Source organism: Idiotropiscis lumnitzeri, chromosome 19, assembly GCF_059441095.1.
Source record: "Idiotropiscis lumnitzeri isolate Australia: NSW breed Sydney's pygmy pipehorse chromosome 19, RoL_Ilum_1.0, whole genome shotgun sequence".
In the NCBI taxonomy this organism is placed as follows: Eukaryota; Metazoa; Chordata; class Actinopteri; order Syngnathiformes; family Syngnathidae; genus Idiotropiscis; species Idiotropiscis lumnitzeri.
In genome coordinates this window covers 11,521,718-11,547,046 of record NC_142409.1, presented here as the reverse complement: position 1 = coordinate 11,547,046, position 25,329 = coordinate 11,521,718, and the positions used below count along the sequence as shown (strand labels likewise).

The 25,329-nt window shown below is 49.5% G+C and overlaps 2 protein-coding genes across 5 annotated transcripts in view; both read right to left on the bottom strand.

Moving 5' to 3' along the window:
• The window catches only part of LOC148318571 (cullin-1), a 114,686-nt gene that overhangs the window by 36,197 nt on the left and 53,160 nt on the right, over positions 1 to 25,329 (bottom strand). The gene's annotated exons all lie outside the window — the stretch shown is intronic.
• asap1b (ArfGAP with SH3 domain, ankyrin repeat and PH domain 1b) lies at positions 93 to 24,583 on the bottom strand. Of its 4 annotated transcripts, XM_088282695.1 has the most exons (29): positions 23,844 to 24,583; positions 17,102 to 17,174; positions 16,455 to 16,600; positions 14,897 to 14,971; positions 14,498 to 14,547; positions 14,206 to 14,335; positions 13,001 to 13,086; positions 12,763 to 12,838; positions 12,588 to 12,674; positions 11,671 to 11,771; positions 11,042 to 11,111; positions 9,781 to 9,868; positions 9,652 to 9,700; positions 8,128 to 8,294; positions 7,488 to 7,621; positions 6,837 to 6,928; positions 6,573 to 6,759; positions 6,294 to 6,379; positions 6,103 to 6,218; positions 5,960 to 6,027; positions 5,693 to 5,800; positions 5,389 to 5,617; positions 4,377 to 4,445; positions 3,355 to 3,531; positions 2,763 to 2,841; positions 2,440 to 2,504; positions 1,823 to 2,364; positions 1,391 to 1,513; positions 93 to 1,218 (listed from the first exon to the last, which is right to left on the bottom strand). In XM_088282695.1, the coding sequence occupies exons 1-29, from the start codon at positions 23,967 to 23,969 to the stop codon at positions 1,144 to 1,146; spliced, it is 3,474 nt and encodes a 1,157-aa protein (XP_088138821.1). In that variant the 5' UTR covers positions 23,970 to 24,583; the 3' UTR covers positions 93 to 1,143. The 4 variants fall into 4 exon arrangements, with proteins under 4 accessions (XP_088138821.1, XP_088138823.1, XP_088138822.1 ...); XM_088282697.1 differs by lacking the exon at positions 3,355 to 3,531; XM_088282696.1 differs by lacking the exon at positions 4,377 to 4,445.

Here is a 25,329-nt window from a genome sequence, read left to right as displayed (position 1 = left end):
TGAATGTTGGCCTGCTTTGTATGTGGTCTGTTTTATTTTTGGATGTTTTGGAGCGCAGAGCTGAGGGGGGAAAAAACAAAATGGAGTAAAGGTTGTGAGATTTGAAGTACAGCACTTTAATGATGCAACGTTTTTTTTTTTTGTTCCTGAACAATGGGAAGGACAAACTGCACGTGAGTGAGGAGCAGGCGACAACATCGAACTCATCTCTCGGCTTCTCGTTTTCTCGTACAAGCGGCCAACAAAAAGCTCGTCGCTCGTCTTTTCGCTTATGACACCGTCACCACAACTTTGGGGGAGGGGCAAGGGGGGATGAGTCCACACTTTATTGCTGACGTTTATTTTTTTTTGGTCCATTTCATTAAATACTGCCTTTTAATAATACTACGAATGATAATAGTGGCTTGGGGGTGCGTTTTCTCTCTCTAGTGGTTCTTGGAGCGATCCAGTCGTGCACGGGGCTGAGGGAGATCACGTCAACACGGGCTTGGCGATTCCAACAAGCGGCGTCAGCAAGCGTACTGCTGCCACACCAGAAAAAAAAAAAGCGAACTGGATCAATTTCACCTTCTGACCTGAAGCGGAACCTATCACTTTTTATTTTTTGTAAACTTGAAACGGATCATCTTTTAATGAGTAACGGTGCGTCACATGCAAGCGGGAAACGGATCACGTGACAACAAGCTGAAATTGATCACCTAACATGATACTGAACCTTTTTGGTTTGGTTTTTGGTGGTGCGGCAGCAATCGGCTTTGTTTGTTTGGTCTACCGCAGAACAACACGCGCACACACAAAGCAAGCCGGGAGGGTCTTGGTGGGCCGGCCGGCCACGCAAATTCCCATCAAATGTGCCATAGCATGTTTATCCGGTAAAACATGTATGTACAGCAGACACACGGCTTGATCTATTTACAAACGTATATACACACAGCGTTTACAGAATGCTAAGTGCTGGAGGGAGCTGCTTTATAATATTTGGGGGGGGGGCGGGGGGGTCTTGAAGATAATAGCGGGGCGGATTGGGGTCGACGCACATTCTTTGTACAGCACGGACGAGGCGTTCCCGTCTTTTTGACTTTTGCTTGAGTGTGTTTTTTTTTTTTGTGGTAGTGCAAAGGCTCGGCTTCATGGGACTCGCGGTCAGTCGCTGAGGATGTGCACGAAGGACATGGGGAAGACGCCCTTGCGCTCCGGCTCGCCCTCGATGTGACCGATCTGCAGGGTCAAAAAAGTCACGTCAGCCGGCCACATGCTAACTCTTCTCGAGCGATTTCAAAATTGCGCAAGTTGAAATCGTGACATTTTGAATTCCTTCTTGACGGGCTAACTTGAAAGCATGTGAAGGCGCAAAGCCGCAGCGGCGCCGCTCGGGCCGAGCTCGACTTACCCACCACTCCTGGTCCTCCTCGCCCGTCACCACGATGACCTCGCCTTCCACGAACGTCAGCTCGTCGTCGTTGTCGGCCTGGCAGTCGTAGATGGTCTTCACGCGCCGTGCCTTGCTCTTCCCCTGAAGCGCAAACACGCACACGTCGCACGAGACGATGACGAACGGCACACCGAAAAAATTTTGAATTTGCAGCACTTCACTTTTTCAGCCTCGTCCCATTTCCCCAAATTGAGTCAATGATGCATTTTACTTAATTGGATTTCTATTGAATTCATAAAGTGTTGTTTTGGAAGAATAAAAACAGCTGTTACAAAACAAAATGCCAAAAAAGTGAAGCGTGGCATTTCAAGTTTCTTTCTCAGAGGTTGCAAAAAAAAAAAAAAAAACCCTAAAAGCGAATCATGATGTCACGAAAGTTTCTGTGCATACCGCGTTGATCTTCCTGGGGAGGGGCACAGGCGTCTCTGAAGTGCCGGGCGGGGTCCCGTCGCCGTCATCGGCGCCATGCTGCTGCTGCTGCTGCGAGGACGTCGGCGGCGGCGGAGCCGGCCGATCAGGCGACGGCGAGTCCGGCGGCTGCGGTTGCGGCGGCGGGGGCGGCTGCGTCTGGGGCCTGGCCGGCGCGTCCCCCGGCGGGCGCTGGGCCGCCTCGGCCGCCCCCGGTCGAGGCGGCGCGTCGGCCAGGTGGGGCTTGGGCGGCAGGTCCTTGAGCTGCGGTTTGGGCGGCAGGTCGCCCAGCTGCGGCTTGGGCGGCAGGTCGGAGAGCTGCGGCTTGGGCGGGAGTTCCCCGGGCTTGGGCGGCAGCTCCGCCGGCTGCGGCTTGGGCGGCGGGTCGGCGGGCTGCGGCCGCTCCGGGGCCGCCGCCTTCTGCGGCGCGTCCGTCCCTGGCGGGGACTTCTGGAACACTTCGGGGGGGAGGCCGGCTTTGTCCACGGAGGGGTGGTGGATGGTGTCGATCTTACGCAACGCCACTGCGCGCACACACACGCTCAATAGTACACTTGCTCATAAAAAAGGACGATGGTGATGATGATGAGAAAGCGCACCTTTCTGAGGTAGTTTGGGAAGAACCCTCGGACCAAGAGTGGACTTTGTGTTGCTTGAAGTCGTACTGCAAGGATTTGGTGGTGGTGGTTGTTTTTAGGAAAATCAAAGCTTCAGTCACACTCATTGGACAGTTCATTAGGTACAGCAAACACTCATCTTGAAGCCCTGACTGGAATTTGAAATCTTGACAACCTTTGTCGCCAAACCGAGGCTGCCTGACCAAACGCGGTTTTGAAACTCTGCTGGCGAATTTCACCGCCTGAACTCGAAGCATCATTTCAAACCTCAAATTTGACGTCAAGCCTGAGTGGGCGTGTCTTACCTCTGCTGCTGAGGGATGCCTTCAAACTTGCTGGAGACGGGCGACATCTTGTTGACGGGAGGCGGCGTGGAGTCGCTTCCTAGAGCGTCGCCAAGCGCGGCCACAAACACACGACACACACGTTACGCACGCCCGCCACACGTTTGCGCTTCGGCACACACGAACATCAAAGCGCTCAACGATGACAAAACAGAATCGTGGGATGGAGGGGGAGGAGCAAGGGGAGCGGTCATCTGGCTGAGCTACGGCGGCCGCCCGCGCTTCACATTCAGGTGCGTCGTTAGCTTTAGCATGTCGGCATTGGGACTTTGAGTGCGTGCGGCGCCGTGTTTGCTCGCTTGCCGGCAAAACGGCCCGGCCGGCGTTTACCCGTCGTTGCTTTTATCACAGAATGGAAATTCTAAATTTTCCGACAAATGTGACGGACCAAACCAGGAAGTGAATCCTCATCAATTTGGGCCGGGAATAAGTCAAATAATGATTCTTTGCAGCTGCGACTCACAAGGTGGTGTTGCAAAGGAGTCATCGACAAAAAAAAAAAAGCTTGAGCAATCTGATTGGGTCAAGATCAAGGTGTGGTCCTATTGGGTACCGTGTGCTTGCGTCTCCCCCCCGGACGGGCCCCCTCTGTTGTGACAGAGCGGGCCGGGCGGGTCCGACAGGGTGCGTTTGTGGCCGGGCGGCGGGGGCGGCGGCCTCTTCTTGGACAGGGTGGCGCTGCCTCCCGCCGTGAGTGCAGGCGAGGCGGCGGCGGCGGCGGCCGGAGCAGCTGGAGGAGCGATGATACACACAACACGTCAGCACCGGCACAAGTCGTAGCCCTCCACGGCCCCCCCCCCACCACCGCTTCACAAGTTCAAGGAGATGAGATGAGCAAGAGGAGGAGCAGAGAAATAGCCAAGAGTTTGCTTTTGCTCAAGCGGAAAGAACACAAGCGCCACGTCGCTAACGGAAGCTTGATCAATTTTGCGGTAACGTGCGATCGATTTCTCGAACCAGATAAGCTTCAGGCGCTAATGCGATTTATTATTTATTGGCCATTTTCACGCCAACATGAGATCAATTTCATGTTATGAATGTGATCCTCCTCACGTTTTAACGTGATCATGTGATCCATCGATAATTCAATTGGGTCCACCTTGCAAAATCTGCGGCTTCAAGGGTTGCCACTGCGTGACAATTGATGCTAACTGTTAGCATGCGCAGGACGTTCATCCATCCCATAATAAGCTGGTGGGCCGTGCTCAACCTAAGACGCTGAACAAAATATTTTTTTTTCTTTTGAGTTTGTAAGTAAACGTGAGCTGGGTGGAGCATTCAACTGCTTGACGCCGCTGCCGGCGCCACTTCGTGGCGGCGCAAACTCGCAACACTCTCATTGGATTTTCGCGCGGGAAGAAGGCGGCTACCAGAAAGCTCAGCCAGCGAGAGCGACCGGCCGTGGCTCGCGTTTGCAGCTCAAGGAAAACGTTCCGATTGGATCATGTCCGCCGGCAGTTTTGTTCCGTGAGCCTCAAACATGGCAAAACGGCGGCCGGGGAGGGCGAGGGCGGGGGAGGTGGGGTGAGGGTGAGAGGAGGAGGGAGGGAGTGGAAGTCAAATGAGGATATTCACGGATGTATGGTCGAGTGCCAGCCAGTGTGGCGTAGTGCGAATGAGAGCCGAGGAATGCCAAGTGTGGAGCTGAAAGAATCAAAAAGGAGGGGGAAAAGAAGACAAAGAAAAAAAGAGCGAGATGAGGAGGAGGCGCGTGGGAGAGCAACTTTGCATCTGTTTGCTTTTTGGAGTCATAAGCGAGAGAAAAGACGAGCGGCACTTATTTGGCGCTCCAAACAAACGGTGACACTTGTTTGCATCAATTTGACTTTTAGATGTCGCAACCATTTGGCTTGTGAAATACTTGAAAATGCAAAACTTAAACAGAAGCTGCACTCAAAAAAAATGGAATGGATTTATTTGGCGAAGAACAATCGCAACACGACCGTGCGTGGCCGCAACGTCGGCCATCCAGCGCACATTTTCATTGGAATGAGAAACAAGTCAACGCTCACCGTTTGATTTGAGGCAAAATAAGACTTTCCAAATGAAATCAATGACAAGGTTGGCTGTTTAACGTGAACGGCGCCCCCTGTGGTACGGAGGACTCGTATTTGCAAGTGGACAAGTGCAATTCGGTTCCCACATTCAGAATAACAGCAGTTTTGAAACATGCCACTCAAGAAGGACAGCAGCAACACTTCCGATTGTTCTTCCGTCTCGCCACAGCTTCACAATTGCTTGTTTTTCCAACCGGATGTAACCAAATTCACTTGGCACACCGGTGGAGTCGTTCGACTCAATCTCGTTTTTTGACCTGTGGACAGCGTTAAGCTTATTTGTGTCTGCTAACAAACTCGAACTTAGCTTAGCTAACCGTAAACAATTAGCCATCGGTTACTTTTTCACCATCTGATAGCACTTTCATTCCTCACAATTGCTTATTTTTCACCCCTAAAGATGCTCTCTGCTTCTCAAACGACACAAGCGCATGTACGAATTAAACGGAGGAGCTTTTGCTTCGTATTGGCGTGTCGGTGAGAAACGAGAGAAAGCCCGAGTGGCGAAAATGAGCGGCGGCAACGCCAACCTTTGCCCTGGTTCCTGGGCGGCAGCGGCGGGCCGTCGGCGACGGGCGAGGACGTGAGGTCGGTGGAGGCGCTGTACATCTGGTTGGTGAAGGCGCTGTAGGACAGCCGCTGCTGCTTGTCGCGCTGGCTGATGAAGCCCGGCAGCGAGAGCTTGTCGTGCGGCGACAGGCTGGACGAGTGGCAGAAGCTCTGCGGCCGCGGCGACCGGTCCTTCTTGATGGGACTGGGCTGCGGGACGACACGCGAGACAACGTCACAGACGTTGAGCGCCGGACGGTAAGCAGAGGGCGCGCCGCCGGGCACCTTGTCGTCCAGGTCGTCGTCGCTCTCGTCCATCTCCTCCAGTCGGAGGCTCCACTCGTACTCCACGTGGATGTGAGGGTTAAATTTGCCCTCGGCCGCCTGCACCAGCTGACAAACAAAAGCGCTCAATCAATGGCCGTCAGACATCCGCCATGGAAGGTCATTTGGGTCAGCGCCTTCACAAATGTGGACAGAATTTTACAGCCAACCAGAAGCCTCCAAAATCTTGTTCCGTAAGGCCTCCGGTGGGAATGCGCAAACACTCACCGCCTCCTCGCATGGCGCGTTCCTCAGTCGCCTAGCAACATCCAGCGCCGTCTCCCCGTTGTGATTGGCTGAGGGGGACATGACGGCCGACGGTTAGCAACGCGAGGCTACGCATGAGCTGTGGCGGGGGCGGGCAAACTCACTGATGTCGGTGGCCGGTTTGCCTCGGAGGAGCAGCTTGAGGCACTCGGGCTTCTCGTACATGCAGCAGTAATGGAGGGCCGTGTTGCCCCACTCCGTCTGCTTGTCCAGATTACCGCTGCAAGGCAAAGACGCAATTCCTTAGCAGAGACCGCCAATCACGGTCCCCTGTGCCGTGTCCACGCGATCGGACCTGTTTTGCACCAGGAAGTCCACCAGGTGCAGCGAGGTCTGATCGGCCGTCCGGACCGAGTAGTGCAGCGCCGTCTCTCCAGCTTCCTGCAGGGGGCGACAAACAGTGGCAGTCAGTGTGTCTGTTGCTGGCTCTGCATGTCCATTAAACAAGAATATGGCTTCCCAAATGGGCTGGGCGGCGTCGGGTGAAAGAATATGCCAAGTGTGGAAGGATGAAGGCCGAAGAAATGTCGCAACTATTTTCCACACAGTAGCATGCGTCGATTGATTGACTGACCGGGCCGGCCTCGGGCAGAGGTTCCATGAGCTCCACGCCCTCGGCGTAGACCTGGACCAGCGCCAGCAGGTCGCGAGCGCGCACCGCCTCGTACAGCTCCATCATCTTGGCCGCCGCAGACAAGCACGTCTTGCGAGCGTACTTGTGGTCCACGTACTTGGCGTTGATGAACTCCTTCCTCACCGTCCTGACGGGGGGGCGACAAGAATGTGGGCGGGGCGGCTGTGGCGACGACGCCGTCTTGCTGGCGGCGCGTCTACTCACATGTCGCTGGAGGGGCCCGGCTTGGGCGAAGGAGGCGGCAGGTTGCCCTCCATAATCTCGTTGAAACTACTGTTCCCGACGTTCTTGGCCAGCTGAAAAAGACAAACAAGGTCACACTGACAATTCGGCGCTCACAAATGATGCTACGGAAGGAAAACACACATTTGCTTTTATAGTGGTATGATGCAAACACATAGACAGCCTGTTGCGTTGTTTTGGGAGTTTTTTTTTGGTGGGGAGCCACCATTCATTATTATTTGTATTTGATTGAAAAATAATTTGGGAAAAGCAAAATTTGCATGTTAAGAATATTCTTTTTTTTCCCAAATAAATAATTTCCTTTTTTTAATAATTATTATTATTTATCAATTGAAAAAAAATCCAGGAATTAAAAAAAAAAAATTAAAATGTAGTTTTTAATTTAGTGGTAAGTTAAAAAAAATAAAATAAAAACATTACATTTCTACATTTATTTTTTTATATATCTTCTTCTTTTGTTTTCTAATTGATTTATTTCGCCAGCAGGTAAGGCATTGATTGGTCTTTTCGATGCACATGGACAGTTTCATGTTTTGATCGAACACACAACATCAGAAGTTCGGCAAAATCGTCTGCAACGTGTCGTCTCCACGCTGGGTCGGATGGACCTACCAAGAGTTCTGAGGTGCCGAGTTTGTCCAGCTCCATGGACTGGATGCGAGAGATGTGCACGCCCATCTCGCGGTGAATCCCGGAGCACTCGATGCACGTGAGGATGCCAAGGTTGGTGGACAGCCATTTGGGATCTACGAGCAAGCACGCACGCAAAATGTCACTTATGTCATCATTGGATATTTGTGGCATGTTTTTTTAGTACTCCTTTTTTTTTTATTTCATTGTGTGGCCCATCTAAAATATGCATTTTATAAATAAGCAGAAAAACGACAGTTTGGTTGCAGTGCCGTCTGATGTTTGGATGACATTTGCAAAGGACAGCTCAGCGCAGAGTGAGCGAGCGAGACAGAGAGAGTGAGGAAGGAAGGGGGTGAGGGCGGACATTGCGAACGTCAGAGTCACCCCCCCCTTAAAAAGAAACCGAAAGCGATGAGTCACACACGCAGGCAGGGCAGCGCCCAAGTCCAGATGTGAGACGGCGGTCATAAGGGGGCCAAATTATTTGGCCGCCTCTCATTCCGGCAGTGAGAGATTACAACCAAAAAGAAAACAATGCACCTTCAAGCCTCTCTCGGGGGCATGCGTGACTTATGTAACAGCGTGATGCAACGATTTTTTTTTTGGGGGGGGGCCGTACCTGCCGCACCACAGTCGCAGCACAGCTCGTTGCCCGGCATGCGCAGCACGTCCTCGATGATGGCTTTGGTGAGGTCCTCCAGGCCGTCCTCGCCGGCGCTGCTCTGCTCGCCGCGGAAGGCCATGTTCAGGGCCTCCTCCTTGCTGTTGGTCAGCACCGAGATCCAGCTGCGCGGCGGGACAACGCGCTCAATTAGTCACTTGGAAATCATCGACAACCACCAAATCAAGAGCAACTTTTTTTTCTCAGCAAAGCTACATTTCTCTGATTAGCTGTTGGACTGCGCGGTGAGAGGTGTGTGCAGCTCCCAATAGGTCCGAACTATCGATAGCTGCAAAGTTCAAATGGAAAGCTAGCATACTAGCTAGGAAGAAGGACTTTTTTTTTTTTTTTTTAATTGCACTGTCCTGTGCTGAAAAAATATGTGTGATGCACTCAACTGACAAACAGGGAGGGGAGATTATAAATAATGAAAACAAATACATTTTTAAAAAAGCGACCAAAAATAGACATTTTAAATATTAAGAATAAATAAAACAAGCAAATGGAAAAAAAAAATGCTGGCATTAAAAAGACATCAGATAAGCCGAGAAGTTGCTCGAGCCCCATTCGGATTCTTTCATGAAAGTTCACTTCAAGTGCAGTCGAATGAAATGAAAAAAAAATGTCCATAAATGAGCAGCTCCTGCAAAGACTCCCGATCGGAGTTTTGTCATAATTGCGTGACGTCACCGCCAAGACGCTTCAATTATTTCCACATTTGAGACCATTAACAAAGCATAAAATCCAATTTTTTAAGACTTCCTATTGCGATTGTCATTACTCAGCCCAAATCTGCACGCGGTCTGAATAATTGCTCTCTTGTGAACCAAATGAAGACATACAAAGGACACATTGGCACACATTTGCTTTTCGACAGCACAGATGGGAAACACCACGCCTGCCTTTCGAACACGACGTCCTGCAGTTCCCGACATGGCGCGATCTGCTCGCACACACCATGAGAGATGGAGAAAAAAGAAAAAAAAAACATGCCTCTCTTGACAAGGCAGCGCTAATTGAGGGATGGGGGGAGCTGAGGGGGAGGGGAGGGGGCTCTAGTTTGGGGCGGGGTAGCAGGCGGCTGCTGGGGAACACTGAATATTTCATCAAACACGCTGCAGAGGATGCCGCCTCTGACAATGTGCGTGACGGCGAGGGAACGCTAGCGGTAGCGGCGCCAATCCCAGAGGACCGCCGGCTAGCGCCAAAGACGTCAGGAAGGGAAGACGCCGATTGGAGGGCCTTCAAAGGCAACGCTCGCATCCAGTCAACACTAAAGCTTCTCGTTTCCGACTGCGCTGACACTTCCGGATCCGAGGGCCGAGTCTCGAAACGATCGATAGCCCGCCAATCGATTCATGGAAAATAATCGATTCATTGTGTGTCTACAAAAAGCATTTTGAGGGTTCATTTGGGGGTCGCGGGGTCGAAGCGGCCGATGCAATCGTATATTGAGAATTCCGACACACTCCAAGTACTTACATGACAAACTCTTGCTCATCCTCAGCTTGGAAATGATACGTGCGGTTATCTGCAGGGGAGGGGAGGGGACAAAATGAAACGTCAGTGGGCGCAGGCGTGACGGCGTCTTTCATGTGTGCACACGCTCACGGGAAATGAGATCAAAACACTTCTTGTCCTCGCCACTGGGTTTGACCTGGCAGGTGAGGAGGTTCAGCTTCACCGGCTGCCTGTTGGACTGCAAAAAAGAAAAAAAAAAAAAAAAGAAAAGGATCAGTGTAGTGGTGGACGAAGTGCTGCCTCCGCCACTGAAAATGATTGACTGCCAGGTTAATTTTTTTTAATTTAATTAAAATTTTCTTTTCAAATATGTTAGATTATTTCCTTATCGTTTCCTGAAAGCCAACCAAAGACATTCAATTAAGACATCCCAGAACGGCTAATTATCTGATCATTATTTCATGCCATTCTGTTTCGTTTTTTTTTTTTTTTGGGTCACAAGTTTGTTTCGACGTGATATTTTTATTACTTCCTAATATTATATGATCATGAAATGCTTATTTTGACAAGAGCCAGCGACAGACATAATTAAGACTTCCTGGAATGGCTTAACATATTTTTTTATTTCTCTCATATTTATATTTTTTATCAAACATCCTCCCCTGTAATTTTCCATCTACTCTTTTTGTCCATTATTGTTTTTTTTTAAATTTTTTAAATTTATTGTGACCCTTCAGAGGGAATTTAGTTTTATTGCCTTTTATTTTGTCCTAATTCTCATGTTGACCGTCGTGTGTTATGATGACGACTTTAAGCTGTGACAACAAAGACATCATGAAAAGTTCAGCCACTTTTCGGTTTCAGCCCAAAGAAGCGCTTGAATAAGTGAACTGGAGCGTGCAAGAGACGGAGGAGAAAAAAATGTCAGTTCACATCTTCGCCGACATCGTCTAGCGAGCTACTTTTAGCACGCAGCGATGACGTCATCGCCTTTAACGCGACTTCGGCCCTTATATTCGTCCGACTCGTCGCTGTCATCCGGATTTTCCTTCCCGTTGTGCACGTCCCTTCGTCAAAATAAAATAAAATAAATGAATAAATAAAAAAGCCTTGTCCCAAATCGGCCGTCGCTGCACGAGTGCGGACTGCGGCCGCCATAGCGCGCAAGCACGCATGCACATCCACAGATGAGTCACCCTGGAACAGCAGACGGCGGGAGGAGGGGGGACGGAGTTGCCATGGCAACCAATCTATGTCAATTCCACCAGATTGCACGCTCGCACGTGAGGGGGGGAGGGGGGTTGCTGTGTTCGGGGAGATCCTGTGTGTGCGCGCGCGTGTGTGTGGGTGGGTGTGTGTGTGTGTGTGTGTGTGTGCGTGCGTGCGTCTGCGTGTGTGCGCGCACACTCACTGTGGCATGAGAGATGGTGAGGATGCCACCCTTCACCGAGCACTGCCTGCGCTGCCACACCTTTCTCAGCCTGCGAGGGGTGCAAAAGAGACAGCGACAGCTTTGACTTAGCTCAGCCTTTCCTGGGCCAAAGTACACGTTTGAGCACATGTGGAAAATTCCGACAGCGCACCACCAAATTAAAATGTCGCAAAACAAGGATACACCGCGGCGCCTTTAGATACGAGTTGAATTCGTTCAGTGAGCGCGCTCGCATCTCAAAACAATCCCATTCATCCGCTCCAGCCTCTTCCGACAATTGCAGAAATGTTGTCTTTTTTAATGAGGAAAAATAACATGTTGTAAAACTGCGCTTCATAAAAATATGCACTAAAAAACTAAATGAACAAACGTCATGTCAACCTAACGTGCTGTGTCTACTTTAGCCACCAGGTGGCGGGACACTGTTTTGGCATCATGCAGACACACCCAAAAAATTGTTTTAAAAAAATATTTTTTTTAAAAATCCGAATTTGCTGCAAAAGCAAGAATGAAGTCGAAGCCTCTTTCGATGAAGTGTTAACTCACAAAAAAAAAAAAAAGTGTTGCAATTGCGCGTAAATGGTGAGTGGGCCGTGCGGCGACCTTACCCGTCGCTCTTCTTCAGCAGGTAGCCTTTCTTCTCGCTGCCGAACTCCTTGTTGCCTTGCAGCTGGTGCATGCTGTAGCCGCCTTGCTTACTCTGCGAGTCCTAAAAGGCACAAAAACATCAAAATGAAACGCGCACCAAGCCGCAGCGATGCGCCACACACAAACATGCCGCAAAACATCCCATCGTTCGCCGTCAGAAAGTGCAGCAGGAATGCTGAGAGAAAAAAAAAAACGTGTACGTCAACATCAAAGAAAGGGTATAGAAAGATAAGAACTTGTTGAATAAATTGTACTTGACCCAAACGACGCAGATCATTAAAATCTGATGAGCGACGATGACACAATCATCTTTTTTTTTTTTTTTTTCACGTGACAATGCTCGACTCTCAGCATTCCCGCTCTTTCTCCGCAAGCATGCTTCCTGTGCTACGACGCACTCCTGAAAGTCACGCGACCGGCACAGACAAAATGGCAGCATGCTCCACATGCGGCAGCGAAAGCAGCAGCAGCACTTACTCTTCTCGACTTGATTCCAGACAAGCAGAAGAAGGCAGTGAGGAGGGGAAGGAGACAAGACGGGAAAGGTGTGAATGATCCCGTTCAGGTGTTGGGTGTCACGCGGTTCTCGTGGCGAGGCGGCTAATGGCCAAGGAAGGCAGTGGGTGCGTTCACGATCCGTAGTGCGACATGCACGAGAAGGGAAATTCAAGCCCCGATTTTTGCCTCACAACTGGTGAGAATCTGCATTGCAGCACACCCCAACTCATCATAAGTCATTTTTGAGCATCGGATAACATCACTGTGAGGAAACGAAAAGACGACTCGCTGGTAGTTTTGTCTGCTGCTTGCAATTGTGACTGGCAGTGCAAGCGCTCCTTTCGGTTTGCAAACGCGTGCGTGCGTGCGTGCGCGTTACCTCTTTCTGGTCCAGCTGCAGGGACGACTTGATGAGGTCACGCAGGGCGGTCAGCTGCTTCTTTTCCTCATCCTGGGTTTGTTTGATCTGGAGGAAGGATGTGGAAGTCTTTTAAATTAAAGAACAACTAAAATAATGTAGCGAGCGAGAAGAAAGGCAAAAAGAGACGCGTTACGTTGTAGAGGTCGGCCGCCAGCTTCTCGATGTACTGCTTCAGCTTGTCGGCCGTCTTCAAGCCGTCCTGGAAGAAACTGCAAACAGACGGCCCACGGCCGTTGAGTTGACATTTGAGCTTTCGTGTACGCTACATTATTTGACATTGTTTCAGAACGTGATGCTACAACATCATAAGACGTTAGGAGGTGAAATATGTAAGAGACGGAAGGCCAAGGGGGCGGGGCTTGCTTGCTTACTTGCACTGCGCGTGGTAATACTTGATGAGGTTCTGCAGGAGGTCCACGCCTTTCTTGGTCTTGATCTCGTTCACTTTGATCAGGTACTGCAACGCAAAACACACACGCTAGTCTCATTTTTCAAGTAACACAATTTTGCCCACATCAACAAAATGAAAAAGAAGCCAGGGAAAATTTTCACCGATGGACATGATATTGGTTGGCCAGGTCGGTTATAACGAGACGCAGGAAAATGTCTCAAGGCCCCATTTTCACACTCGAGGCTGAAGTCGGCCATTTTGGGTGCATTCAAGCTGTTTAATTCGTGTATTTGCCTGAATTGCGGCCATCTGAGCTCGACGGGCATCGCAAAGCACATCTCGCCTGGGAGGACTGACAAAATCCAAAGTCCTCCTGATCAAAATCATCGCACAGGTGCACTTTTCCACTCGCTCATTTTCTCCATCTTGCACTTTTGGAGCGCCGGCAGTTGGCGCCGTGAGGAAGGAAACAAGGCAGAGACGTGCGTGGAACATGTGGGCAGGGCAGGGAGAAGCGGCAGTGCAGCGTTTTCTTTTCTGCAGTGAATAATTCACACGGCCAACAGCAGCGCCGGCCGGCAGCAGCGACCGCTCGTGCTCGTGTGTTATGTAATTGCAGGCGAAAAATCTGAAGTGAGGCGTGGGTGGCGCCGCCCACCAGTGAGAGAGGCTTTTTGCTGCTGCGTTTCTTTTTTTTTTTTTTTTTGGGCTCCCACAGTTTGTTCCAAATTCTCTTGGGCTCATGCCAAGCTCACATTTGTTTTACACTCAATTTGCCAGATTTCTGTTCAGCGAGCAACAAGAGCGCAAGGAGCTTCCAGAGCGACCGCAACGTCACAAAGCTCATGGCATCAAACCAAAAAAAAAGTCAGCGACAACTGTTGCACGTTTGCCAGGGGGAAAAGAAACGAAAGGTTTTGTGCTTTAAACGAGCTTGTCGGTGCGTGGAATCGTTCATCTGATGAGCTGAACTCACATGTAGGTCACCGAAAGGCAAAAACACACACGAGTGTAATTACGAGTATAATTACATGGAAAAAGTTTGCTTTTTTTAAAGCACCCCGTCAGCAAGGAGTTGACAGGAAACGGAGCGATGTCACAGCATATTTTGCGAGAGAGAAAAAAAAGGGAAAAGGAAAAAAAAAAAAAGGCCTGAGCTTCTTTTCTTTTTTTTTAACGACCCACCTCGCACATCTGCAGCTGGAAGAGCCGACGCTCCTTTTCCATCTCCTCAGCGATCTCGGCCCCGGTGATCTCAGTGCGGATCATCCCGTGCTGCTTGGCGTGCTCCCGCTTCTCCTTCTCGATTTTGGTGCTGCACCACAAAAACATGGCCGACTTTGACCCACGTGGCTGCACGAGCGCGACATGCAAAAGCGACCTCAAAAAATCGTTTCCCCTCGTTTTGTTTTTTGTTTTTTTTTCTCCAAATGCTTTCGTTGTAAATGTTGCGGTGTGTGAATGGAAGCCGACTTACAACTTGGCCTCGTAGTCCTTCCAGGCCTTGTCAAAGGGCTTCTTGATGTCCTGCACGGACGCAACAGAGGACAGAACAAGTGTCAGCGCACTGCAATGAGGTCATTTGCAGACTTTTGGACCGCCACCAGCTGTCCGGCCGGCGCGGGGTGGCCGCGTCACGCCGCCGCCGCCGCCATCATCATCAACAGCGGCGTCGGAGTTCATGACCCAGTTCCTCCGTCACAACGCAGAGGCGGCGTTTACTTGAGCCAGATTTACAGAGCAGTCATTTAAAAAGCCGCTTTGACCCCCCCCCCTTCCCTTGTGGTAAGTTCACAGTGCCCCCACGTTGAGGTGCGAGCGGTGCTGAGTCGCGGTCGAAGGAAAACTGAGCGAGTGAGAGAAAGTGACACCTTACCCCTTTGACGCCCTTCAAGTCTCCCTTGAGCAGTGAGTCCAGGGTGAAGATCACGTTGTGGCTCAGGCTCTGCAGCTGTGGAGCAAACACACAGGACGGTCACAATGGCGCTGATCGAGGAACGCCGGTTGAGTTCAAGGCGGACAAACCGTCAACAATCGAACAAAGCCAGACGTGGCAAAGTGACACGGGCCCGATCGGGAAATGCCGCGCGTGTACGGCCCGCGATGCTTTCTTGTTACAAGATCGCAGTAGGCTGTCATCAGATTCGACGCTGACGCCATTTAGCATTGTTGTTAAGATGTCACGAAAATTTGCGAGAATGCAATTTCACGAGTATGAAGAATTTAAACTCTGTAACCAAGTCACACCTCGTCTGTAGAAACTAACACGTTGTAGAGCGAGGATACCACAAAGTCCCAAGTGCTACTTGCAAGTGCAACAAAGTACGGCCTCCTCCAATTCGCAAACGCCACACAGAGAAGCTGCCATGACATTCATTCTCTCAGACAAATATGTTCACTTTTACTGTAAACGTCAATTGACGATTGAATGAAGCTCCGGGAGTATGAATACAGACGTTGGGTATCGCACATCCCGACTTCATACTTCAGTCCATAAAGCGCGTCTCTTTCGGATTGGAGCAGCCCAATCGAAAAGGAGGACCGATAAACCGACACCGGGCGACGGTGAGTCAGCAAAAGCAAAGACGAGCATTGCTCAGCAGCTCTCTAAGCATTAAGCTCAGCAAGGTCGTTTACAGCGCGACTAAGCGGCCCGCACACTCAGAACGCAGCGCAGCAATCAAGGGCGTAAACAACACTTAATGGCCACTAATGTGCTTCTTAAGAGGCGTGCCTTAAAAGAAAATCTTTAACTGGCTGCCTTCCGGTTATCCTGGAAGACCGAAAAGGGAATAAACACTGGAAATGTCAGCGGAATATACGGCTCGTTTAGAAATTGTGGACCATTCGTTCGTCAATAAGTCATTTGCGGCTCTGGCGTGTACCGGGCGGGAACCTTCTGCGCGCGGCGAACTGAAACAAACAAAATGGCAACCACCGCTGGCAAATTGATCACATTTGAGTGTGACTAATTTGTTTAGTAGACGCGCCTCACGTTGTAGTAATTGGCCAAAATATTTGCGACATTTCTGATATGACCCATAAAAATTTCCAAAAAAAATGGCAGACTTGCTGCGTCTTTCCTGGGATGACCTCTTGGAACTTTTTATGTGTGGAAAAACATGACGACTTCATGTCATGCCGAATGATCGAATCATCGCTATCATTTATTAAAGTATCCTGGAAGATGGCTAAAATTTAAAGCGAAATAGAAAACTTCTACTTCTACTCATGGCACGCATGCCTGAAAAGTTGACTCTCGTTAGTGTTCTGACCTTCCCGCCACAAAGCAAAGCAGAACCTCACTTAATCCTAATCCACACACGTCGTAAACCAATTACGCAAGCGACAACTAAAATAATCTCTCCCCTCGTTTTAACCCCCAGTGGGCCAAAGTCAACGCAGAACCTGCAAACTTGCGATTTTGGACTCACCAGGTTCTTGAGCAGGGCCGACAGCTCCTTGGTCAGCGAGGAGAATTTGACAAAGGCCGTGCCCAGGTCGGGGTTGTCCCGGCTGATGAAGTTGCTGCCAAATTTGTCCAAAGCTTGGGCATAGTTTTCCTCATTTTGGACATGATCTGTCGAACAGAGCGAGAAAAACCCCCAAAAAACAACAGTCAGCCTTCCCGTCCGAGCATCTGTAAGTGAGGATTAGCATTAGCGTGACTAGCAAGACATGTTTAGTTTTGTCTGTTTTGGTCTTTGGCCTTTCCAGACAGTTCATAAACAAACGCGGATGTTTGTTTCCGTTTGAGGAGTCGTTTTGTGGTGGCCCTCCATTTGAAGTCGATAGAAGATATTTTCAGGTCTAAAGTGTGAGCAGAAAGGCTAAAGCTAACATGCTAACACACGGGGCAACCATAATAGTTTGGTTCTTTGATTGCAGAAACAAATCAGCTCATCTCCGGATGGTCAAGAAACTAAATTGGGGTGCCCGCGCGCTTCCTTAAAGACGCTCAGTCATCGAGTCGAGTCGCTGCTCCTCGGCAGGCATCTGATTCGTAAATAAATAATTTCACTGAGCCTGCAATGATAGACAATTCATGGTTCCGCGGCGATTTAGTTGGACTTGGTCTCACCTTGTCCTGAATTGTAGATGGCCTTGACGGATTTCTTCACCTTCTGCAGGGAGGTTCGGTCCTGGTCCAGCGCCTGAGGAAAAAGACAACTTGTTATTGAAGTGTGACACATAACCGTCACGGTCGGCGCATTCCCGCCATTCACATTCGCCGATCGACCAATTCCAACAACAGAGGCAACCGCATTTCTTTCGTTCAAAAGCGCTTGGATCTGTTTCCCGCGCATAATTCAGGCGGAAGATGCAAACGCGTCACGGTTGCTCGTCAACAATGACAAACAACGGCAAAGCGGCGTGACACCAAGGTTAGTTGGTTAAGATTCAAGGCGCATACACACACACGCACACGCATGTGCAACAGCGGGCTAATTAAACTTCACAACATAATTAAGCCGCCCTTGGACCCTTTTACATTGCTCGTCCTCAATTATCTCAGCGGTAGTTCGTCGCCGCAGGGGTCGGCCCTTTGATCTTTCCGCCGACCCACAATGCCGCACCGCTTAGCCCTCGTCAGCGGGATCGGAAGGCGGTCCGCGGACCCCCCTGGAATGATGTCGCGTGAAAGGTTGCGGCGCGAGACATCCATTTCTTCCCAATTTGTCTATTTAATATAAAACTTGCGTCGCCACTTCAGCATCGGCTTCACAAGGGCGGCTTTGTTGCAGTGAAAAAGTACTCTGGCGGCTCGGCGCCATCTGACCTGAGAGGGATTTATCTTCTACAACGAGCAAACGCGGCATCACACCGCCGACGTCACGCGTTTGATCGCCTCGGGGGCGGCCGACAATTTCATTAACGCACAATCCACTCGCCCGAGCGGGTGAGCCAGACGGAGATTATTCGCCGTAAAGATTCCCCGATGCAAAGAATTGACCCACATGTTTATTATTGTGGTTGCAACACAGCAAGAGCTGCTTCAAATATTTCAAATGCCTCTCTGGGCTACATCCGTGCACAAGTATTGTTGCGATTAAATGCTTTCTACGCAGCCTTTCAAGCGAGAGGAAGCTCAAAAATCAATGGAGTAGCCATGTCTTCTTGCCAGCACACTGTCTTTGTAACCGTGGCAACCAGTCCAATACTCTCACACAGTATTTTTTTTTTTCTCTCTCTCTCTCTCTCTCTCTCTCTCTCTCTCTCTCTCTCTCTCTCTCTCTCTCTCTCTCTCTCTCTCTCTCTCTCTCTCTCTCTCTCTCTCTCTCTCTCTCTCTCTCTCTCTCTCCACTCACTCTCTCTCTATTCACTCACTCTCTCTCTCTCTCTCTATTCACTCACTCTCTCTCTCTCTCTATTCACTCACTCTCTCTCTCTCTCTCTCTCTATTCACTCACTCTATTCACTCACTCTGTCGCACTCGTGTCCCAGTGCTTACTAAACTCAGCAAAAGTTGACTATTGCGGCTGAAGGAAACCCTGACCTGGCATAAACGACGGCGAGGTCATCTCCGCTTCGCGCTTCCTGCGCCGGACGGGCCTTATCCCGCCTCAGCAGGCCGAGCGTTTCGCACACAGGCGCCCTCGGACAGGAAGCAGGAAGCGGTCGGCCCCGGCCGTGTCTCGCGCCGGTCGGCCAACCTCCGTCAAAATGACAACGAATTGTCGACATCAGCCTGCTGCTTTTGAAACAAATTCCTGCATGTGGTCATTACCAAAAAGACGAGATGCGGTCACTTTGCGCTCAGGCGCTAAAATCATTGACGTAGGGTTTGTGGCCAACAAGGCCCAGATCTGTTCGATTTATTTTTTCTTTGGCGTCAGGACCTCGACTGTTTTAGTCTTTGAGGACACCAGTTGTGAGAAGCGCTAATATTCTAATTATAGCCACGCAGCAGTGGAAAACAGGAAAGGGCACAAAGAAGAAAGGACTTCCCCCGAAAGCCGGGACAAAAACACATCACACTCGGAGACTTTTGAGTGCCAACGACATCTGCTTCTGCTAAAAACAAGATGAGACATCATGAGGCCATTTCGTGAGAATTCGGGGCCGTTGCAGACTCGAACACATTTTAACGGCAGGAACTAGGAACTTCAGAGCAGAATTAAGAATTTAGCCTGGAACTAAGAACCCTTAGCAGGAACTCGGAACTTGACCAGTAAAATAAAAATACTGGAAGCCAAGAAGTCTAAATAATAACCCACAAATGAGGAATTGTACCTAAGATTAAAATAATTTGGGGGAAATCACAGAATTGGAACTAACACTAAATTCGAGGAGAGATTCAGCTCATCCGTCAGTTGGTGGTGGAGTTTCTGTGACAGCATGACTCAAGCAGGAAGGGTGGGGAAGCGTTTTCATTGGCAGGAAGCGAAGGCACATCCCTTTCTCTCTCTCGCTCGCTGACACAGTGAGTGTGGAATGGGGAAAATAAGAGGATGTAGCGCTTCCAAAAAGCCGCTGAGGTCAGACGGCACAAACACTGACAGGGTGACAACGGCTTTGCGACATTCCAGGATTCAAATTGCCTGTCGTTGATGATGAACTCTTGGCAGCACATCTCCAAAAGCTGAAAACATCATGGCGGCGTTCTCGCTCACATCTCGCTTCGTTTTTCTTTGCATGTTACGTCTTTGTTTTTTAAAGACATTTTGGACAGATGCATAACGAGTACTGTTATAACCAACGTGTAAAAAGCCGGTGCAGCTATGCTGATTGATCAGAAAACAAACCGGCAAACCTTAACCACTCATTAAAACAATAATAATGTCATAAAATGCATTTGAAAAATAATAAAGGGAGCCAACGCACGTATTGAGCATGAGGGTAGAAGTTGCGTTCCAATTTAGACACCATTCGAATGGTGGCTGGTGTGGGTGCAGGCCGAGCGCCTTCAACGACTGCTCGCCAAAGACGGACAAAGAATATCGTTGACCCCCCCAGGCTGTAGCGGGACAGTCGGCCGCCAGAGCGGAGCAGCGTCTGCTGGACCTGCAGCCTTGCGCTTGAGGCCCGTGTTAGCGTTAGCGTTACCGCCGCTCATATTGTGAGGGAGGAGGCTGACGAAGACAAGATGGCAGCCACATCTTCACGTCTGCAACTTGAGCAACATGCGAGTTGCACGAGTCGTTTGCATGTCACAATCGAAAAAGGAAGTGCAAAGGGAAGGTTCAACTCAGTTGCAAAGGAAATTTTTCCATTGTCGTTTTTTTTTTTTTAATTGCAATGACTGCTGAATCCTCAATAAAGTGAATATAATAAATCCATGAAGAATTCCTAAAATAAGAAAGCCTCGCCTGTTTGCCATCCGAGGCCGAAATCTGATAATCGTCCAGCGTGGCACAGCTGTCGGCCGGCTGCACGGCGTATATCACCGGGGGTGGGTGTTAAGCGCCGGTGGACGGCCCCCGCCCCGTGTCGGCACCCCGCCCCGCTGCTCCTGGCCAGATTGAAGCGAGGAGGAGTGGGTCAATGTTGGCATCTGTCTGCATGGGAGCTTTCTCACGGACACACGCACGCTCGCATGCTCGGAGGCTCGGAGGGATGCGCCTCAACAAGGCCGGCTGTACTCTTCCGCCGCCGCTTGGATTAACCCACTTTTAAGCAGGACGTCAAGTCCAAATTTTTCTTGACTCACGAGTCGAAACACGGTATTTTCGGGGAACCTTGACGCCGTTTATCGGCATGGTTGGCTTGTACCAGTGGGTAGTGTAGCGGAGAACTATGCATGCATTGTTGGGACGGACGCGACGCGGCCACACGTGACAACACATGACCATCGGTGCCGAAGGCTTTCCGCTAGACGATGCCAACATCGCTTTGGTCGCGTTCGTGACGACATGTGGCCACAACACACAAGAGTTACTTTGATGAAGGCCTTTCCCGCCCCTTCGAATGATGCAATAGTACAATTACGACTCGAGAACAAATTACACGATCGGTCATGTGACTTCCATACATTTTCTTGTTTGTCTGTATATTTTTTTTTCTTGGTTAATCGACTGTGTGCATGCTTTTCAAGTGTCAGCCTCGCTTGGTCAAACAAACGGTTACAAACTAGGATGTGTTTTTTTTTCTTGCCTTGTTTTTGTTTAACTGTCAGGCAGTGATTCCTTCTGGAGAAATTGAAGACACAGTGGATGTGAACAAAACTTCCCATTCAGCGTCGCAGCGCCCATTGAAAAAATAAGTAAAAAAAAGACTAAAAGGCCCAAGCCCAGTCAGGCTTGAATGGGAAGAGTGTGAAAGTCAACATTATTCCCAGTACGGCGCACGTCACAATGAGGGGTTCCCTTGTCGCGCCGTTAACATCAATGCGCATCGGGGGAAAGGAAGGACTGAATGGGAAAAACACATTGGCCACCATTTTGCGTCGGCTCCTTCCTGTCAGCTGCGAGGCTTTGCTTTGTACGCGAGGATAAAACGCAAAAGTGGGTCAAGACTTGCCTGTGGAGTGTTCCGACGCTGCACTCGGAGGGGAAAAAAAAGCAAATCTGAACACATTTGCACTTGCCTCATCTTGTCCCTCAATGTCCTCGACGCTACCACCGCTAGCTTGGCGTTTCAACGTCAAGCCCTGTCTGCAGAAGGCAACCATTTTGAAAGCGCGCACGAATTTCTAGCAGAAATTTTCAAAGACGCTATGACAACTAAGAAAACATTTCCCGGCTGCCAAATTTAATGAATAAGTCCGGAGGGTCAAGGCTGGAAACGTACCGAGATCACGGCCGAAGGGCAGGGGACTGACTAGCAAAAAAGGGTCAAGTGCCCCGCTCTGCTCGATATTAATATTAGGATTTCACTCTTGGGCAAAATAAGAAAAATAAGTGAGCATGTTAGCCCGATCTTAATGCGAATCATATTTTCCTAACCAAGTCATTGTTTAAAGACCTTATAAAAGTGTCAGAATCCTCCAATTTCATAATCGTTCGAATAATCCATTGAGAAAATATTTGAGCGTGACAGACCGACATGTTGGCCCAATAAGCTAGCTCGTAATTTGGTGACGCACCGACGAGCAGATGTGTAGCTTGAAGGAAGCTAACGTTGGCATAATATTAGCACCCTCCGGATGCGTCGCCCGGCCGCGGTGACCGATCAATAATGAATAGGAATGAGTCAGCCTGTGGTCAGCTTTCGGCCTCGTGTTTCGCTCCTGAAATATTCACACGGTAACCTTGCATCATTTAATATGTCAACACAGCAACGACCCCCCCCCAAAAAAAGAGTGTGAATGTCAAACAGTTGATTGGTCTTTTTCATCATGCGATCCCGCAATTAAAAAGGGCAAAAAAATTGCACCATGGCACACATTTTACATTTTGTTTTTTCTTTAAAATGCAGCCCTGAAATGTTTTAGGAGAACGTCAGGTTGATGAATTCACTTGACATCGTTTCCAGCTGACTGAAATTTCATTTATTCTGACCGAAGATGAAAATATTCCACAGATGGACTGCGGCAAACACCTGAGAGGCTGGAGGCGCTCAGGTCGGCAACGAGCTGCGTGGTTTACATTTGGAAATCAGGTCACGCTTAGACAACATCGGAGCCAAGGTGTGTGCGTGCGTTTGTGTGGGTGAGTCCCAAGTTTGATGCTCCATTTCATCGGGACGCCATGACGGGGGTCGTGAGGTGGGAGCCACACATGGGGGGGGGCTGCCTGACCTGATTACACGGGACGGCAGGATGTGATGGAAAATGACACAGCATCAACAACATCACAAATAAGGTGTGTTGCTGTTGTCGTTTACGGTCGAGCGAGCGCGGTTTGCTTTTTCAGCATCAACAATTTGAAGAAGCCACGAGCTTGCTAGACGCTGGTAAAAGTCACACAAAAACCTCCCAAGACCCGTCCAGCAAGCATCAGAGTTTCGAGTATATTTATTCGCTTTTTCAGTCAAAACTTGATTATTTCTCAACATTTCTCCTGGACACTTTTGGTTCCGTTCTCCACACGGGGAAGCCCCTCTCCAATCAGCTGACAAGTTTCAGTTCAAAAAATTCACTAAAAAGCTCGTATGGGCTGAGATTCTGACCGAGACGTTTCAAACAGCATCTCTTGCCCTAAAAACTCAACTTAGTATTACAAACACAACAATATTAAAGGTAAGAGCAGTAGAATCGATCATTTACTTCCGTCATCAAGTGTTTTCTTGACAGATTTTAGAGGTCTTTAAATTGCTCATCCTATATTTTTTCCCGAAAATTCCACAAAGACCCCACAAAAAAAAAAGCTTATCATCGCTTAACGTTCAAACACTGTGATCAATCCTCTACTCATGCACACAAATATCAAACCACCAAAAATATCAAAACTATACCACCAGGATTATCAATACTGCCCACATGAAGAATTTGAGAATGCCCCACTGCTATTTTTATTTGGCCTGTGACCGCGAGAACCGACGGATTTGACTCGGCTGAGCACTCAGGCCTGGCCTGGCAATGATGTGCACTGAAGCTGCACTGAAGCTGCACGCTTATGTAACCGACACACACATCACACACATCCTCCATCCAAGTTGTCCAAGCGCTCGCTTTAGAGTGCTCGCTCTGATGTGACAACAAGAAAAGCAGCAGGAGGACACACAAGTTCACCTTCACAGAGAAAGCCAGAGAGCTCGGGGCAGTCATTTTGTCAAGCACAAGAAAGAAAGGGGGCCGTTTCTGTTTCAATGGCATGAAGCAAATGCATTGAAAGAGCCTACAGGTGGCCTCAGCTCCAAGTATAAAAGGTTTTTTTTTGTTTGTTTTGTTGTTTCGTTTTTGCACGCATGCATGCATCCTATGTTGCTGATGGTGTGCTCACCTCCTCCAAAACGTTGACGGTGTTCCTGCAGCTCTGCAGCCGGGTGGTGAAGCTGGACGTGGTGGGCGAATTGTAATCCTCGGTCGTCTCCGAGAGGAACTCGGATACTGAGATCTGATCCGGCATCCTCGACGGCGGATAATGGCCAGCTGGGTGGCTCGAAGGTGGGGACGGGGGAAGGGGTGCAGGGGGTGTCGAGGAGAGAGCACTTCAGGGGGAACACAGCATGTAAACGCGGGTTTTGCGGGAAGGGGGGTGGGGTCGAGTCCGAGGGAGGGAGGAGGGAGGGTGGGGTGAGAAAGCGGATTTTCCTTGTCGCTACGGAGATGATTAAGCCCCGTTTTTCCCTCTCGGATGACTTCACTGCTCCCTGGGGGGCGAGGGGGAGGAATTATTAAGATTTTGAGACGAAATGGGGAGCGTGCAAACGTCTAGATCGATCGTCTATGTCGACCTCGGAGGAAGGCGAGCGGATGGCCACATTTTGTTCGACAGATGTTCGAAAACGAGCCCAGCTTGCTAAAATGTCCAACAACCGTCCGCGCTAAACCGCTTGTCTATCGTAGTCCATGGTACGCCGATGTCATCTCCCAACTACCTCGGGCTTCGGTTACTGTCTTCGTCGACTCTTTTTTTGCTGCCTTTGGAGGGTAGGAGAAAGCTTTTCGTGCCGTAGACTCATCCGCCGCCGCCGCCACTCTCGCTGGATCGCTCGCTCTCCAAGCTGCTCAGAGAAAGAGGAGGAGGGAGCGACAGCTAAGCTAGCGGACGTCCGAGATGGCCGCTTCCTGTTTCCGGGTTTCAAAATAAAACTAGCGTTACAAAGCAAACGTACACGCAAACGACAAGGAGGTTAGCGGTGTCGTTTGTGTCGTTTGGTAATGTCGTTCTGTCATGTTGAACCCCCCAAAATTACAAATACACAAAATTCGAGGTCAGCTATCTCTACACCGCGCCCATAGTCTGCTTTCTTTTCTGCGTGTTTTATTTTGTGAACGCATCACCGTGCATGGCCACAATATCACGGTTATTATAGGTAACTTGACCCACATTCCCTGTTTCCACCAGGTGACCAAACTGGCACTGCGCATGCGTCATGTGACTGCAGCGAATGGTGCTGCTGCTGCTGCTGCTCAGCGTTTGCCAGGCCTTAATTTTAGCAACACAAACGTGCTTTGTTTACATTGACTTTTACACACGTCAAGGAATATGTTTACGTTTTTTTTCATTATTGCTGATTGATTGCTGTAAACTTGATTATAATAAAGAAAATCCATGTTACCGTTTACCTTCTTGAGGATTTAGACACTAAAAGCATGCTTTGCATTTAAATAAGTGTCATCATATATCACGCATATGAGCATTGCAAATGTGGCGACATCTTTTTTTTCTCCCACTATCTCATTTGACTTTCAAAGGCCCCAACAACCCACCATGCGCCACCATGTGGTTAGTGGAGTTTTCACACTTGTTTCAAAACTAGATT

Excerpts from the sequence above, each read along its gene's own strand:
- asap1b (XM_088282695.1), bottom strand. The coding sequence starts at position 23,969 with ATGCCGGATCAGATCTCAGTATCCGAGTTCCTCTCGGAGACGACCGAG. Across the intron at positions 6,380-6,572 it reads CTCTGCCCGAGGCCGGCCCG|GAAGCTGGAGAGACGGCGCT; the intron begins GTCAGTCAATCA and ends CGCCCCCTGCAG. Across the intron at positions 5,801-5,959 it reads ACGCGCCATGCGAGGAGGCG|CTGGTGCAGGCGGCCGAGGG; the intron begins GTGAGTGTTTGC and ends TTTGTTTGTCAG.